At 40.3% G+C, this 17,542-nt stretch overlaps 1 protein-coding gene across 3 annotated transcripts in view; it reads right to left on the bottom strand.

Moving 5' to 3' along the window:
* The window catches only part of tex2 (testis expressed 2), a 71,771-nt gene that overhangs the window by 12,150 nt on the left and 42,079 nt on the right, over positions 1–17,542 (bottom strand). For all 3 annotated transcript variants that reach the window (XM_039740736.1, XM_039740735.1, XM_039740737.1), the window contains exons 6-9: positions 16,891–17,153; positions 16,103–16,246; positions 15,793–15,892; positions 2,838–2,970 (exon numbers count right to left, since the gene is read on the bottom strand). In XM_039740736.1, the coding sequence (XP_039596670.1) occupies positions 2,838–2,970; positions 15,793–15,892; positions 16,103–16,246; positions 16,891–17,153 (640 nt within the window). The remainder of the gene's footprint in view (positions 1–2,837; positions 2,971–15,792; positions 15,893–16,102; positions 16,247–16,890; positions 17,154–17,542) is intronic.

The following is a 17,542-nucleotide window of genomic DNA, read 5'->3' on the forward strand; positions in this document are numbered from 1 at the left end:
TTATCTTTTTCTATGAGTTTATTCCACAACAGGTTGCCACAATTAAAAAAAAAATAAAATAAATAATAACTACATGTAGGGAGGTTTAAAAAACCCAAAATTTTAAGCAATGTGGACGAAAGTTGTTTCTGGGGCCACTCCTGGATTCAAGGGCCTGAAGCATAAGCTGCATTAGATTCATAGTAGATCCACTCTTGAGTGTAGATGACAGATGGGACAGCCATCAAAGAAAAAATGGTCAACATTTAAAAAAAAAACACATAATGTGCTTTCTTATCTGAACGCTTTATACATGTATACTCAGGCAATGTCAAGTACTTCATCTGGAAAGCCTATTCATATTAAAACGGCAAAGGGCTAACCCATTGTGTTGACTGAGCAGAGATAGTTGGTCTATCCTGCTAGTCAGATGTGAATGGGAAAGACTATATACCCAGCTGTGGTGCCCAATCCCCCAGCTAACAACAAATAGAGTCTAGCAGCACAACAAAATGCATAGGAGAAAACAAGGAAAATATAGGCAACATAAAACATCAAGTACACCACCGCATAAAACAAAAGTGCGCTTAACTATGATGTCAACAGGCCCCAAAAAATAGAACTTTCATTGCTGAAAGTGAAGTGGGCCAACTCTGAGTAGATTCTAAGGATGCTCCATTATTTCAAGAGGTAGTTTCAAAAGAATTAAGATTATCAAGCACATCTGTCTCATTTAAAATTGTCCAAAATGTTTCCAGGGGCAAGATCCAACCCGTGAATGTTGCAGTCAAGCTCCAGCCTCACTGGGTTAAATGTTTTGGGCCTGCACCAAATTATCATTCAGGACCAAAACCTTTAAATTCCTTTCAGACAGCCTTGGTGTCACAATCCCTCCTAACCCATTAACAGCCGTGTTTGGTGGGCTCACAGAGGGGCTTAAAGTGGAGAAGGACAGACAACCTGTAATTGCCTTTACTTCCCTTCCCTATTGGCACGTAAACTTATCTTGCTCAACTGGAAGCATCCTAACCCACCTCTTTAAAGTCTGTGGGCAACTGATAATCTATACCAGGGGTCTCCAACTTCCCCCCACCCTCTGGACACATTGGCTGTTTGCTTAGAAGATACGGACGCTCCTGTAAAAAATGCTGAAAGACTACCTTGATCCCTTCATTGCGGCCGCTTTATCGCGGTGCTTCGCATACATAAAAGCCCAACAGCCCTATTGATTTTTGATTGTTTGCTTTTCTCTCTCTTGTCTGACATTCTCTGCTCCTGACGCACACTTCTTTGAAGAGGAAGATATGTTTGCATTCTTTTAATTGTGGGATGGAACTGTCATCTGTCTTGTCATGGAGCACAGATTAAACTTTTGACTAAAGGGTGTTATTTCATGTGTAGAGGGCTCTAATAATGTTAAAAAAACGTATTTAGAAGGTCGTAAACAGGTTTTCAATGCTCTAACTTTTTAAATAAAGAATCCTACTTTGTGGAAATTCATTTATCTGTCTGGAGCAGATTAACCATGATAAACAAGGGTTTATTGCATAACTGTGCGGAGAATATTTATAAACAGTTTGGGAGAGTTTCTAAGGGTTTAAAATATATAAAAATAACCATACAAACATATGGTTTCTACTTCGCGGATTATCACCTATCGCGGGGGGTTCTGGAACGCAACCCCCGTGATCGAGGAGGGATTACTGTATATATAAAATCCAATGTCTGTCTGTCTGCTTTTCACAAGAGAACTACTTAATGGATTTAGATCTGTTTTTTTTTATAGAATTTGTTTGAACATTCCAGTTGATTTTGTGACTTCTCTCATTTCGATATGTATCATAGTTCGCTTGCTGTACCGATTTATTTGTGTGAATACGAGAAACACGCAGCTTGGATCTCCTCACTCACCCACCAACTTCAGGGCGTGTTCCTTAACTCCACTTAGCTATCGAATGAGAGAACAATTGAATTCAACTTTGTTTGATATTTAAAATAAAGTGTTACTTAGGTCTTGATGAGTCCGAGTCCGGATATTCTCTTAAGTGTATGACACATTGAAAAGATCGATTGCAATTCAGATTGTGGATCGTGATTTTGTGTTAAAAGGATCATGATGATTTTTTGGAAAGATCACCCACCTTTAATTTTACTAATCAGGTTTTCAAATTTATGTAGGATTCATTAACCCTTTGGCGAGCTACTTGGAAAGGGGTTGTGAGCTACCGGTAGCTCGTGAGCGACGTGTTGGAGACCCCTGTTCTATACTATTTGAAATTGGGGGAAAAAAATTAAATTCTCACTTAGAGGATTCTGTTCAAAACTTTTAAAACCTAGCAGGGCAGGATCTAATCAATAACTATTTAGAACAAGTATTTATTTACATTGGAGAAAAGGATTTTCTCCCACTCTTTTTTTCCTACTCTTAAAGTTATACTCTGGCTGTTGGCCTAGTTCTTTTTTCATGGTTGGGGGTTGATTTGAACTTAGTTTTGTCAAGTTTGACTTGCTTGTATGGAATGTTACTTGCTTTTAATAAATTCAATAAAATGTTGAAAAAAAATGGATTAAAAAAATGGAAGATCAACAGTTGTCAAGAGAAAAAAGCTCAGGAGATCTGCATTGAGAGGCAAGAAGTAATTTATCTGTTGCAGTGCTAAGATAGAGAAGTTCACACTGGTGAGAGGAAGCAATGGTCCAGCAGAAGTAGAGTTTGAGGAATACATCTATTGTTTACAGACAGAAACAAGGAGATGAACGGTTTTATCTGTAACCAGAAAGAGAAGACTGAAGGGCAGTGCCAAAATATATGGGGATGCCCCGCAGTTTCCATCTTCAGCCACACTTTGCATACCTACCCTTCCCTTCCGGAGTCACCAGGCCGTGGTCCCTCTCCGGGGAGGTCCTTCCCCAGACGAGTCAGGTTCATTTTGGTTTCCAGAGTCATCAAGAAGGAGCCAGTATAGGACACTTCCAGATCACACCAGAGGCCTGAAAACACAAGGACAATAGTCAGCACTCACCGAGTAACACTAAGGTACGGTACAAAATGGCACATAAATTCCACGCCATTCCTGGAGGTCCACAGTGGCAGCAAGTTTTTGCTTTAACCAATTTTTAAATTATAAATCATTTATTTATTCCTAAAGCAATAGGCGTTTTTTTGGGGGGGGTTATTAGGAACACTTGGTTAACTCTCTGGTTACAATTCAGAATCCTTAATTGTCAATGTCAATTTTAGTTTTAAGCTGCTTTATTTAGGTTTTAATTGTTGCCTGTTGTCTTATCTAATGATCAGTTAATAATGAAGTGCAAGGAACTGCCAGCTAATCATCTCTCCAGATAACATGCTTCCATTTAAAACTGTGTCCATGCATCATGAAGTATCTGGGTTAATGCAATGTTTTGAAATAAACGCGAGAGAAGGAAAAGACCAAGACCAAATCTGTTCCGGACCACAAAACATATGAAGAATGTTCTCAGAAACCAAAAAAAAAAACCTGTACAGTGGGATAAAGATTTGCATGGAGGAATGAAGACACCAACAAGCCATATAAATAAATATCAAGTTTCAATATCTGCCAGGCCTGGCTTCTAATTACAAAACTACAGGGTGGTCCAGATCTAATCATTCAACTTTTTTTTTTTTTTTTTATTAATTTTATTACAATCCATACATAGCAATCAAGTTTTTACAAAAAAAAAAAAAAAGAATCATGCTAAGAACAGATCGATCCCCACCCCTGAGAGAGAGAGCAAGCCAAACGGCGTAAAATTTAAGGCTTGTAAACATACCTACATTAATAAATTCTCTGTGCTTTATAAACTTATTTTAAAATATTACTGATCAGATCCTGCCATGTTTTGAAAAAAGTCTGTACGGATCCTCTGAGTATTTGATTTTTTCCAATTTCAAATAGTATAACACATCGGTTTCCCACTGACTTAAAAGAGGAGAGTTTGGGTTCTTCCAGTTTATCAGAATAAGTCTGCGTGCCAACAGTGTAGTGAATGCAATCACAATTTGTTTGTCTTTCTCCACTTTAAGCCCCTCTGGAAGAACCCCAAACACAGCTGTTAATGGGTTAGGAGGGATTGCGAGTCCAAGGCTGTCTGAGAGGTAATTAAAAATTTTTGTCCAGAATAATGCTAATTTGGTGCAGGCCCAGAACATGTGACCCAGTGAGGCTGGGGCTTGGTTGCAACGTTCGCAGGTTGGATCATGCCCTGGAAACATTTGAGAGTTTTAGTTGAGACAGATGTGCTCGATATATAATTCTGAGTTGTATAATTGTATGCTTTGCGCATATGGAGCTCGGCTGAATTCTCTGCATTGCTACTTTCCACTCCTTTTCTGATATATTAATTGAGAGATCTTTTTCCCAGTGTCCTCTTGGATCTTTGAAAGGAAGGGATTGTAAAATGATTTTATATATTGTAGAGATGGAGTCTAAATCCTTGAGATTGAGCAATATTTCTTCCAGCGTGGATGAGGGTGTAAGAGGAGGAAAATCTGGAAGGTTCTGTTTAACAAAGTTCCTGATTTGAAGATAGTGAAAGAAATGTGTAGCTGGAATGTTAAATTTGGAATGTAATTGTTCATAGGATGCAAATGCGTTGTCTATATAAAGATCTCTAAGCAAGTTAATTCCAATTTTTTTCCAGATATTAAAAACTGCATATGTTTGTGAAGGGTGAAAGAGGTGGTTCTCTTGCAGGGGTGCCACAGATAGAAGCTTCTCCGTCTTAAAATGCTTTCTACATTGGTTCCAGATTCTAAATGAGTGGAGCACAATTGGATTATTAGTGTATTGCCGATTCAATGCAGGAAAACAATACAATTTTCGGGTGATTGGCGCTACCAGTCCGGTCAAACATTTTGTTGATTTGGGAGATTGTGTTCCTATGCACTGCAGGCGGTCCAAATTCCTCCAACATCCTGCGTTGCACGTTGTTATAGCATAATTAGATCTGGACCACCCTATACTTAGAATGAAAATCTGTACCCATTGTGGACTTCCAAGAGTGGGATAGAGTTCCCCTGAACTTGAAACTCATGGCTAATAGTGTTTAGGTTCTTGAGGTATGCCCTAAATCAGACCTTTCAGTATCTAGGAGAGTTCCAAAGCTTGGCCTTGCAGGTAGTGGCAAGTGAGATACAACTTCATGACTAGAATTCAGGGTCAGACAGGGGCCCCAGAGTAGTGGTAACTTTTGGTAGAAATATAAAAAAACAATATTGGTATCCTGCCACCCTTGCTTAGATAAGCAGACATAAAAAGGAGACAGATCATTACTGGAGCTTTTAGCAAGCCATACTCTTAATACTCTTTGCAACACTGCCTACAGTAAATTACACACTTCATTTACCTAAACCAAGCGAATATGGACAAGGCAAGTCAAGTCAAGTCAGATTCACTACAAATGAAATCTCCTCATATCCATGTGGGCATGTTGTGGAATCGACAAGTTATGAAAGCAGAAACCCTGTAACTGGCACAAAGACTGACCTTCTGAATGTCATTCAAGAACAGGATTGGCATGGTTATGCCACTATCCTGATTTCGCACAGTGCCTTGGGGAAAGGTATTTAAAAAAAAATTTCTGAACCACTCTCAACAGTGAAGAAAGCATCGACGGTGACAATAGGTAGCACCATAGCTGCTCAGTGTTATTACAAAAAAGTCTGGTATTGTTTTCTAGAGCTTTAGTTTTTATTGCCTTTCAGTTTTGGGTTTCCTTTGTTTATTTTCTGCTTAGTGCTTTGACACTAGTTTATATAGCGCGCTACTGATCAAGATTTTTCTGTGCTTCTCTTCCTATTGTACCTTGTGGAATCTCTGTAAAGCATCTGAATCCTGACCCCAATCCCCTCATTCAAAATTTGTGAAGGAGTAAAGTACTTTTATCCATCCATTATCCAACCTGCTATATCCTAACACAGGGTCACGGGGGTCTGCTGGAGCCAATCCCAGCCAACAAAGGGCACAAGGCAGGAACAAACCCCGGGGCAGGGCGCCAGCCCACCGCAGAGTTGAGTACTTAAATCTGCAAATTAAAAATATTTTTGTTATGATACAATGTGTAAGTTCCATGAAGGACAGACAGATGTACTGGCTGGACAGGAAAATTACTTCTTGCCTGGCCAGAGGTATATAAAGGATGGACCAGCAGAAATCAGAGACCAAGCAAGAACTCATTTTCCCATCCTGTCGCAGTGTGCCATAGTGAGTCCTCTTGGAAGAATTTCCAGGTCATGTGGAAACCAGGGAGGTCCTCCTCCAACACGGCCTGCTAACGTCACTCAAGGACTCCAACAGGGCTGCACTTCACCACTCCAACTCCTATGTACCCTTGTAGGTGTCCAAACTGGGACGGTCCGAGAGGACCACTGCCACTTATTGTATGTGGGATGGAACTGCTTCTGGCATATAGCTTCTACTGGTCCATCCTTATACCTCCAGCCAGGCAAGAAGTATTTTCCCCATCCAGCTGGAATACCAGTCTGCCCTTTATGGCACAAATGTAATACAGTCTGTTAAAGCTCAGAAAACTGCAACTGAAACAGTAAGGTCTGCATTCTATAGACAAATGCAAGTTAACAAAAGTGGGAATCAAATTTGATGGGCTTTCTGAGGCGGACATTCTTCTATAATGTTATACATGAAATCTCCAAGGTTCACCTTGCAGTACAAGGCGGATGGGTATATTCTTTAAAATGAGGTCATGTAGACACCACCAGGCAATTGGTAATCTAATTTCTTCACCACACAATATTATAAATCTGAAGAATTCATACTCAAGTTATACACTCACCTAAAGGATTATTAGGAACACTATACTAATATGGTGTTTGACCCCCTTTTGCCTTCAGAACTGCCTTAATTCTACGTGGCATTGATTCAACAAGGTGCTGAAAGCATTCTTTAGAAATGTTGGCCCATATTGATAGGATAGCATCTTGCAGTTGATGGAGATTTGTGGGATGCACATCCAGGGCACGAAGCTCCCGTTCCACCACATCCCAAAGATGCTCTATTGGGTTGAGATCTGGTGACTGTGGGGGCCATTTTAGTACAGTGAACTCATTGTCATGTTCAAGAAACCAATTTGAAATGATTCGAGCTTTGTGACATGGTGCATTATCCTGCTGGAAGTAGCCATCAGAGGATGGGTACATGGTGGTCATGAAGGGATGGACATGGTCAGAAACAATGCTCAGGTAGCCCGTGGCATTTAAACGATGCCCAATTGGCACTAAGGGGCCTAAAGTGTGCCAAGAAAACATCCCCCACACCATTACACCACCACCACCAGCCTGCACAGTGGTAACAAGGCATGATGGATCCATGTTCTCATTCTGTTTACGCCAAATTCTGACTCTACCATTTGAATGTCTCAACAGAAATCGAGACTCATCAGGCAACATTTTTCCAGTCTTCAACTGTCCAATTCTGGTGAGCTCGTGCAAATTGTATCCTTTTTTTCCTATTTGTAGTGGAGATGAGTGGTACCCGGTGGGGTCTTCTGCTGTTGTAGCCCATCTGCCTCAAGGTTGTGCGTGTTGTGGCTTCACAAATGCTGTGCTGCATACCTCGGTTGTAACGAGTGGTTATTTCAGTCAAAGCTGCTCTTCTATCAGCTTAAATCAGTCGGCCCATTCTCCTCTGACCTCTAGCATCAACAAGGCGTTTTTGCCCACAGGACTGCCGCATACTGGATGTTTTTCCCTTTTCACACCATTCTTTGTAAACCCTAGAAATGGTTGTGCGTGAAAATCCCAGTAACTGAGCAGATTGTGAAATACTCAGACCGGCCCGTCTGGCACCAACAACCATGCCACGCTCACAATTGCTTAAATCACCTTTCTTTCCCATTCTGACATTCAGTTTGGAGTTCAGGAGATTGTCTTGACTAGGACCACACCCCTAAATGCATTGAAGCAACTGCCATGTGATTGTTTGATTAGATAATTGCATTAATGAGAAATTGAACAGGTGTTCCAAATAATCCTTTGAGTGAGTGTATGCTGGACCAACAAAATATCATGTATGGTCAATGTTCTAAAAGAAAACAACAAAATTCAGGTCCAAATGAAGCCTATCTCCAGTTCGCTGAGAAAATGAAATCTATTTAGCTTTTTGCAGTGAAGATTACACTGGATCTTACTAAATTTGTAAACAATTTGAAAGAATCTACTACAGTATATAGTAAAATGCTACTCTGTGTGTGTGGCCTCTCCAAGCAATCTGATTGGCCAGTGTGGTTTTGATGATGTATCAGCAGAGGAAATGCCAGGCAAGAGAGATTCAAGCACTCGAGGAGCAGTCAAGGCATAGGAGAGTCGCCTTCAAAAATGAGAAGTAGCTGCAAGAATACAAATTATGGATGGCACAGTGGGTAAAATGTGCCATTCTACCATTGGTGGTACTCAACAACAAAAAAAAAAAAAATACGATGCAAGCAAGGCACCTGGAAATTACATGATTTTGTGAGACAGGCTTTATGAGAATACACTCAAGAGAGGGAGTGCCAGGCAAGATAGGTGCAGACACCAGAGGAATATGGAGGAAAGGGGTTTGAGGAATGCTGAAGGTACATGTAGAGTGGGTATAGAAAAGAATCCCCCCTTTGAAATATTCCCATTTTTTTGCTTCACAGCCTTAAATGAAAACACACAAACTAATATTTTTCCTAGTTTTACTTACTCAATGCAATCTTTAACATCCAAGTTAAAGATATCACAGCTACAGTTCAGAAGAATTTTAAAAAATAAAATACAAGAAATCCTGAAATGAATAAAGGATCACCCCCCTCCTAAACAATATTTGTAAACTCAATCAGGTGTAAGTGCCCACCATTTCCATTGCAGACCATGGTTACTGGCTTCCTTCCACCTGTGATCAGTTGTAATCCATGTGATTAGTGAAGCTGTTCCTGGAGCATTCACTCCCTTGCTTGGTAGTGCAACTGACAGCAAACAACTGGCTCTGGGTGGCAAGCCACTTTCAAAAGATCTCAGGGATAGAGTTGGACAGGCATAAGGCAGGAGACGATGCAAAAAAATCTCAAAGGCTTTATCAATGCCACGGAGCCCAGTAAAGGCCATAATAAAGAAGTGGCAAGTGTCTGGTACTACTAGGACCCTCCCTGGATCCTCCAAACTGGATGGAACAGCGAGGAGGAAACTGGTAAGAGAGGCTATCAAGAGGCCAATGGCCACTTTGAAGAAATTAAGGATTTAATGACAAAGAGTGGTCATTGTGTGCATGTGACAACAATTTCACAGGTGCTCCACAATTGTGGCTTGTTCAGGAGGGTCGCAAGGAAAAAGCCACTTCTCAAGAAAGGCCACATTAAGGCTCGTTTGAGCTTTGCCAGAATGCACCTTCAAGATTCTGATGCCAAGTGGAAAAAGGTCTTCTGGTCAGATGAGACCAAAATCAAACTATTTGTCTTCAACACCAAATGGTACACCTGGCAGAAATCCAATGCAGCTCACCATCCACAACACACCATATTGACAGTAAAGCATGGAGGTGGCAGCATCCTGTTGTGGAGGGCCTGGGGCTCTTGTTAGGGTAGAAGGAAAAATGGATGGGGCAAAATACCGTCACGTTCTTGAGGAAAACCTGCTACCCTCTTCCAGAAAGTTGAAGATGGGCAGAATGTTCGCCTTTCAACAGGACAACGACCCAAAGAACCCAGCAAAACCCACAGTGGCTGAAGGAGAAAAAAGTGAATGTCCTCGTATGGCACAGTCCGTACCCAGACCTAAATCCAATTGAAAATAGCAGCCCACCAACGCTCACCATCCAATTTGACCGAACTCGAACAATTCTGTAAAGAAGAGTGGGGGGCAAATATTGAGTGGGCTCAATCTAGATGTGCAAAGTTGATAGAGAAGAATCCCAAAAGACTCGAGGCTGTCCTTTAGGCAAAATATTAACATGGGGGGCTGATCCTTTATTAATCTCAGCATGTCTTGTTTTTGATTTTTTATAAGTTTTCTGAACTGTATCTGTGATATTTAACTTGGATGTTATTGGTTGCATTGAGTAAGTAAAGCTGGGAAGAAATATTTGTGGGTGTGTCTTCATTTAAGGCTGTAAAGCAAAAAAAAAGGGAATATTTCGAAGGGGGTGATTTTTTTTCTATACCCACTGTAAGGCAAGACATAAATATTTTAAAATATATTCTGTTACCTGTCATGTGGCTTGTTTTACAATAATACTCACATTGTCCCAGATCGGTGAAGTGTTGTAAAAATGTAAGTCTAAAGAGGTTTTTGGTCGCCCAAGCACTCTATCCCACTAAGCAATCTGGTCATATGAGAGTTGACAGAGACAGATGTTTTCAAGCTAAGCTTGTCATTCTGCTTTGAACTGAAGGCCTTTTCCTTTTTAAAGTACCCTCCTTCACACTCTCTTTTTGCAGCATTTAGAAAACTTCTCAAAAGACATACAGCTAAATAGTTTTGACATTATCTTCAAAGGAAGGGTTGCATCTTTTCTCACCTCCCAATCTTAATACATGTATATGTTCTATTTGCTTGATTCTGCATTTCCACACTTTACACAAAATCCAACTGCCACTCAGATGAAGAAACAGCATTCACTGCCACCATAAAAAAAAAAATAAACTGTTCAACTACTGGGTACAATACGTCAAGGACTGAAGAAACAGACAGGAGCACATGACAGGGCCATGTCCTTGACACGCCCACAGCACACATGCTCAAAGTTTTCAACCTGACCTCCTATTCCCACATCCAGACATTGTTTAAATAACTAACCTTGCAAAACAAACTTTAAATACCATTCATTTTTTCATAAATCTCCAGCTTGCCACAACCTTCCATCACCCAAGCCTCACATGACAACTTGAGCTTAATGTTTTCAGAGCCTGACAATGTAACTTTATCGGTTTCGTCACAGAAAAGCTGAGGACACTGGACAAATTTGTTGGTAGCCTTACCGTTAATTGAAAAAGTGCTGTATGCCTCCTGAAAAGTGATTCAATGAAAAACAGTTACCCCCTCTGTACTTGAATGCCTTCGATATGTCATCAAGTAAAGCAAAGCGAGTGTGAAAAGAGATCAAGTATTACCTATTTTACAAAGATCTTCTAAAATAGCCTGGGCACATTTATGGGTACCCCTTGAAAAGATCATAAATAATTGGATTTGAGTGATTTTTCACAGTAGCGATTTTCTTTAATCAGTATCACACATATCCAATTATGTAATCAGTCATTCAGTCCGTTTAAATCAGTGAAAGGCAACCTTTTTCGAGTTGCGGCGCACTAAGTCCAAAAATTTTCTTTCGCGGCGCACCTGAGGGACTGCCCATAAATAAAGTCGTGACGACACAATCTATGGACAATCGCCTATAAAAACAGTTAATTTTACAAGTTTGAAAGACATTTTATTAATAAAGGAATCATAGGATAAATCTTAATTTTAATTAATGTGAACGTTGAGATTGTTTTTCAGCACATATGAGATTGATGCGTGGATCAATTTTCGAAAGTCAGACGCGCATTTCCTTGACGATCATTTGAAGTCTCTTGCGCTTCTTAGACTTCATTTCCATAAGTGTTCTGCTATCTGTTTTCCCAACATAAAATATACATTTTTAAACATTATCTTTTTAACCAAACAAAAGTTCAAAAACACTAGCAATTTTAAATATTTTACAAAAGTTTTTGCAAAAAAACGGCGCCCCTAGAAAATTACCGGTTGCCCGACAATGGTTTAATTGGAGACCAGTAATCACTCTGCTGTTTGGTATCATTATGTGTCCCACACTGAATATGGACCAGAGAAAGCAAAGGAGGGACAGGTTTGAGGAGATCAGAAAGAACATTATATAGATAGCATGTGAAAGGCAAGACCATCTCCAAGCATCTTGATGTTCCTGTGACAACAGTTGCAAATATTATGAAGAGGTTTAAGGTTCAATAGGATTGTATGCAACTTCCCTGGATGCAATTGACCTCAGAATAGGCAGAAAGATAGTGTGAAGGGAGACAAACAACTTCCAAAGAGATACAAGCTGAACTCCAAGCTCGAGGTCCATTAGTGTCTGATTGCACCATCTGTCACGTTTTGAATGACAGTGAGCTCAATGGAAGAAGGCCCAGGAGGACTCCACATAAAAAGCCAGACTGGAATTTACTAAAATATACACGGACAAGCCACAATGTTTTGGCAAGAATGTCCGTTTAGTAGATGAGACAAAACTGGAGCTTTTTGGCAAGTCATATCATCTCCATGTCCACAGACGAAAAAAAATGAAGCTCTCAAAGAAAAGAATGCCATACCTACTATGAAACATGGCTTGGTTATATTTTGGGCCTGCTTTGCTACAACTGGCACAGTATAACTTGAGTCTGTGCAGGGAACAATGAAATCTCAAGACTATCAAGGCATTCTGGGCTGAAATTTAGTGAGCAGTGTAAGAATCATGTGAAAGGTCATGGATACTCCCAACAGGAGAATGAACCATGTGCTAAAAGCACCCAAGAATGGCTAAGAACAAAACATTAGACTTTTCTGAGGTGGCCTTCTAGGAGCCTTGATTTGAATCATACTGAACATCTATGGGAAGAACTTAAGCATTCAGTCTGGAGAAGGAAGGCCACCACCTTCAAAGCTGACAAAGGTGGAGCAGTTGGCTCAGGAAGAGTGGGCCAAACTACCAGTGGACAAGTGCCTCATGAGAGAAGTCCAGGAATGAGTTGTTTGCATCGATTGCCTCCAAAAGGTGTGCAACAAAATATTAGGTAAAGGATCCCATGATATTTGTCCATGCCGTTTTCACTTGTGTCATTAGAAATGTTTCCTAGAATCAAAACTCTAAAGCAAAGTCTGATTTTTGTTAAATATAGAACACACAATGATGGGTTTCCTACTATTTTTGTAAGTTTCAAGTTATATCAGAGACAATTGGGGGTTCTTTATCCATGGAAACATACCAACAAATTGTCCATGTCTGGTGACAAAGGTTAGGACAATCAGTAGGTCAAGGTTCAAGATGTTGCGGGCATGTGCTCAGTTGTGACCTTGGGAATTTACTTGGGACATCCCAGGGAAAGGCGACATATTTTGAATGGACAAAAAATGCAAACAACGTAGCTAGAGTTAGAGAGGAGGCTTGTTTTCAGTAATGACAGCTTAAACAGCAAGGATGAGGTTTAATTTACTAGTAATATCACATGCTTTATATGCTACTCAATCGCCATACTTGAGTAAAAGTAGAGATTTCCGAAAACTTACTCAAGTAAAAGCAAAATTTGCCTGTTTCCAAACTACTCCTCGAGTAGAATTTAAACATATCTAATATTAATGATAATTAAGTACAAGTAAAAGTAAGAACTCTGTTTTATATCCGTCTGTCCATTTTTGAGTCCCACTCATTTAGAGCACTGCCACATAGAAGCTGGAGATCTCAGCAAGCATCAAGTGCAAGAAAGAAACAGCCCTGGACAGGGTGGCAGCTCATCACAAGATGAAAACACACACACCCCAGGGGCCAATTTAGCATTACCAATCTACCTATCCTGCATGTCTTTGGACTGTGGGAGCACCTGGTGGAATTCCATAGATTACTGTACATGCCACACAGGGAGCATCTGGGTGAAGATCTGCCCCCTATTTTATACACTGTACAGTCAAAAAAAATAGTCCTTACAAATTTAAAATACTTCAGGTATCCTTCATTTTGTGTGTGATTTGTATTAAATTTAAAGTACAAGCCAAGTAACTGCAAACTGTAGCTTTGGCGTTCATCTCAAGCAGACATCTTCATTACTGCATACTAATTCAGTGGGGTAGGCTTCATCTGCTTTATGAATTCACATTGCTTAGGCTTCCTAACTGGACAGACTGATGTCAATGACTTGGTGTTAGACTGTGATGATGAAGTGTTCCATTAATTTTTTTTGAGCAGTGTTTGTCAGAGTTAAAGTAGTACCATGGGCTGGAGAATGTAGTAGTAGTAGACAGAAAACTGTATACTTGGGTAGAAATATTAGAACATTAGAACCATCTAGACGAGAACAGGCCATTCAGCCCAACAAAGCTCGCCAGTCCTATCCACTTATTTCTTCCAAGAAAACATCAAGTTGAGTTTTGAAAGTCCCTAACGTCTTACTGTCTAACACACTACTTGGTAGCTTATTACAAGTGTCAATCATTCTTTCTGTAAAGAAAAACTTCCTAATGTTTGTGCGAAATTTACTCTTAACAAGTTTCCAACTGTGTCCCCGTGTTCTTGATGAACTCATTTTAAAAATCACAGTCTCGATCCACTGTACTAATTCCCTTCATAATTTTAAACACCTCAATCATGTCACCTCTTAATCTTCTTTTGCTTAGACTGTAAAGGCTCAGCTCTTTTAATCTTTCCTCATAATTCAACCCCTGTAGCCCTGAAGTCAGCCTAGTCGCTCTTCTCCGGACCTTTTCTAGCGCTACAATGTCCTTTTTGTAAGCCTAAACTGCACACAGGACTCCAGATGAGGCCTCGCCAGTGCATTATAAAGGTTGAGCAGAACCTCCTGTGACTTGTACTCCACACATCAAGGTGCTATATAACCGGACATTCTGTTAGCCTTCTTAATGGCTTCTGAACACGGTCTAGAAGTCGATAGCTTAGAGTTCACTATGACTCCTAATCCTACTCATAAGGTGTACTCTCGATTTTCCAACTGCTCATTGTGTATTCAAACCTAACATTTTTACTTCCTATGTGCAATACTCTACATTTACTGACATTAAATTTCATCTGCCACAAATCTGCCCAATTCTGTATGGTATCCAAGTCCTTCTGTAATGATATAACGGATTCCAAATTATCTGCTAATCCACCTATCTTGGTATCATCTGCAAACTTAACCAGCTTGTTACTTATATTCCTATCTAAATCATTTATATATATTAAAAATAGCAGCAGCCCTAGCACTGACCCCTGCTGGTCACCACTCTTAACATCGGCCAGTTCTGATGAGGTTCCTCGCACCGTCACCCTCTGCTTCCTGTGTCTGAGCCAATTCTGCACCCATCTAAAAACATCATCCTGAACTGCCACTTCTTTTAACTTGATGCCCAACCTCTCATGTGGCACCTTATCAAATGATTTCTGAAAGTCCAGCCCAGTTCTCAAAGAATACTCAAGTACAATAGTGAAGTATTTCTACTTTATTACTATACAACCCTGGCAATGTCACATGCAAGTAAGAATTTTACTGTACAAGTCTGGCTAACATGCAACATGTCACCACTTTCCACCGGCATGACAAACAAGAATGTATTAAAACAAAGAGCTCCATTTTATGTTTATCAGGTTGCTGGGAAACTGTGACATGTTGCATGTTAGGTGGACGTGCAAGTATGAATTTCACTGTACTTTGGACATGACAATACTACCACTACATATTAAAGTACTTTACTACCACATTGTTATTAAATATCACAAGCAATGAGAAATCAAGAAAACTTTCTAAGATGACATAGTTTTCTGAATGCCTGCCAGTTTGTTACATTCCTTTTGGTTAAACCAAAACTGAAATCTAAAGAAACACTGTAAGCATAATTAACACTTAACTGTCATAGTGGAGTTCAAATGTTTTAATATGATGTTGGCACACTGTTTCTAAAAGAAATAGGAGTAGAAAGTGGCACCTCTACCAGTCTTCCTTTTGAAAGACCCTAACTTGGTGAGCTAACTTTTCCAAGAAGTATAATCTCCTTACATTTCAGCATTTTTTGCTTTTCTGCAAAGACAAGTGGCAGATATGAACCAAAATTACCTTGATGATTGATAGATGGCTTGTAGGCCTTGCAGATCTTTGGAACGGCCACTCCCATGTCCAGCTCAGTCAGGGTCAGCTCATTCATGAAGTAGGGTAACTGTAGGATAATAAACACCAGGTCATGTGGTACAGGGACTTCTCTCAGTGACCACTTATCTATTAAAATGTACAGTAGGACCAGTCAGATATACCTCTTTCTCCTTCCCCATGTTGCTTCTATGACAGCAACTTAGCTGGCTATAGTTTGTGATGTGAACGAAGAACAGTGAGAACAGCCACCGAAATCCACCACTTTTCCTACACTTACCCTTATTTTGCTGAGCTTCATCTGGATCTTCTTGGACACCACATCAGACCAATACTTCTCACAAAGAAAGTCCCAGAATATTCGTCCAACCAAAGCATTGACCCATGCCTCCGAGTCATCCTTGCCTGTCTGACTTGCTGGCAGCTGGGATGCACAAACACACAGGAAACCCACCCATTACTCTTATGACAGGTGCAAACTTTTCCTTCTGCCACCACACTAGCTAGGGTCAGGGTGACCAAACACTTTCCTGCAGGGCCATATTGGATGCAGATTTTATTAAAGACAATCTGATCATCTAAACTTAAATTGCACTTTTGGTTTTTGATATGGTTTTTAATCAAATGTCCAGTTTCTTTGTCTAAGCAGTTCACTATGAATCGTGTCACTTATTTGAAAAAGGGAACCTTATAAATCATTAAACTCCTGAGCAGCACCAATTAGTAGGAGTAATCTAATCTTAATAAGATCCTCCCATTCACCCAGTACCCAGTGTCCATTCCCTTAGAGTCATCAGTCTTCCTCCAAGAAAATAAGTGATATGGTTGGAAGTGGACAGAATAAATGTGGTTGTTTAATCTCCAAGGTGACAGAAAAATGCTTTTATATAATGAAAACCAAAATGCAACAACCTAAATGGTATTAATAAGCAATCAAGAAGCAGCTGAAAATGCTGCCGCCACTGCTGTCCTCCAGGGTCAGTCTGTCTATCAACAGTTTGGGGGAAGTCTTACTCTTTTAGATCTGGTGGTGCTGGGTAATCAGAAGTGAAATCTTCTGGACCTTACCTTACTAGGGGAAGCAGGACTGCTATCAGAGCTGTGCACGGGGCTGAGGACTGCGGGGCTAAGGCCAGACGGGCTGCCGGACACAGGAGTGTACTTGGCCATGTAGACGCTGTAGTCAAGCAACGTCTTTTGCCGGACGCCAGACACCAGTTCCTTCTGTTTGGGTTGTGACATCACCTCATCCAGACTACCCTTGCTGCTGTTACGGCTGTGAGTCAGAACACCAGAATGGCTGTTGCTCCTGCTGTGGGTTGGCACCAGACCTGCACAAGAGAGAATAGCACACTATACTACCTTGTCCATCTGTGTACAATGCTATAAAAATGTATTTGTCCCTTTCCTGATACCCTCTACTTTTGAATATGTGTCACAACGGCTGGCTTCAGATTTTTAGACAAAATGTAATACAAGATAAAACACATTTTTAAATTGTTGCTTAATATACAGTATTTAAGTAATACAGCTATCCAACACCTGTACTGACCGCGTAAAGAGGTAATTAATCACTCACTCAAACAGCTGACCAAAGTTAACTGATAATCCGAATTTTATCTTTTATCCAAATTGTGTTTTACACCAGCCATCCAGTTTTTTAGATCTTCTGGTCAGTTGTCTCTTGTTGTCCCTCGTACTAAGTGTAAAACCAAGGGGG

This window comes from Polypterus senegalus, chromosome 17, assembly GCF_016835505.1.
Source record: "Polypterus senegalus isolate Bchr_013 chromosome 17, ASM1683550v1, whole genome shotgun sequence".
Lineage (NCBI taxonomy): Eukaryota > Metazoa > Chordata > Cladistia > Polypteriformes > Polypteridae > Polypterus > Polypterus senegalus.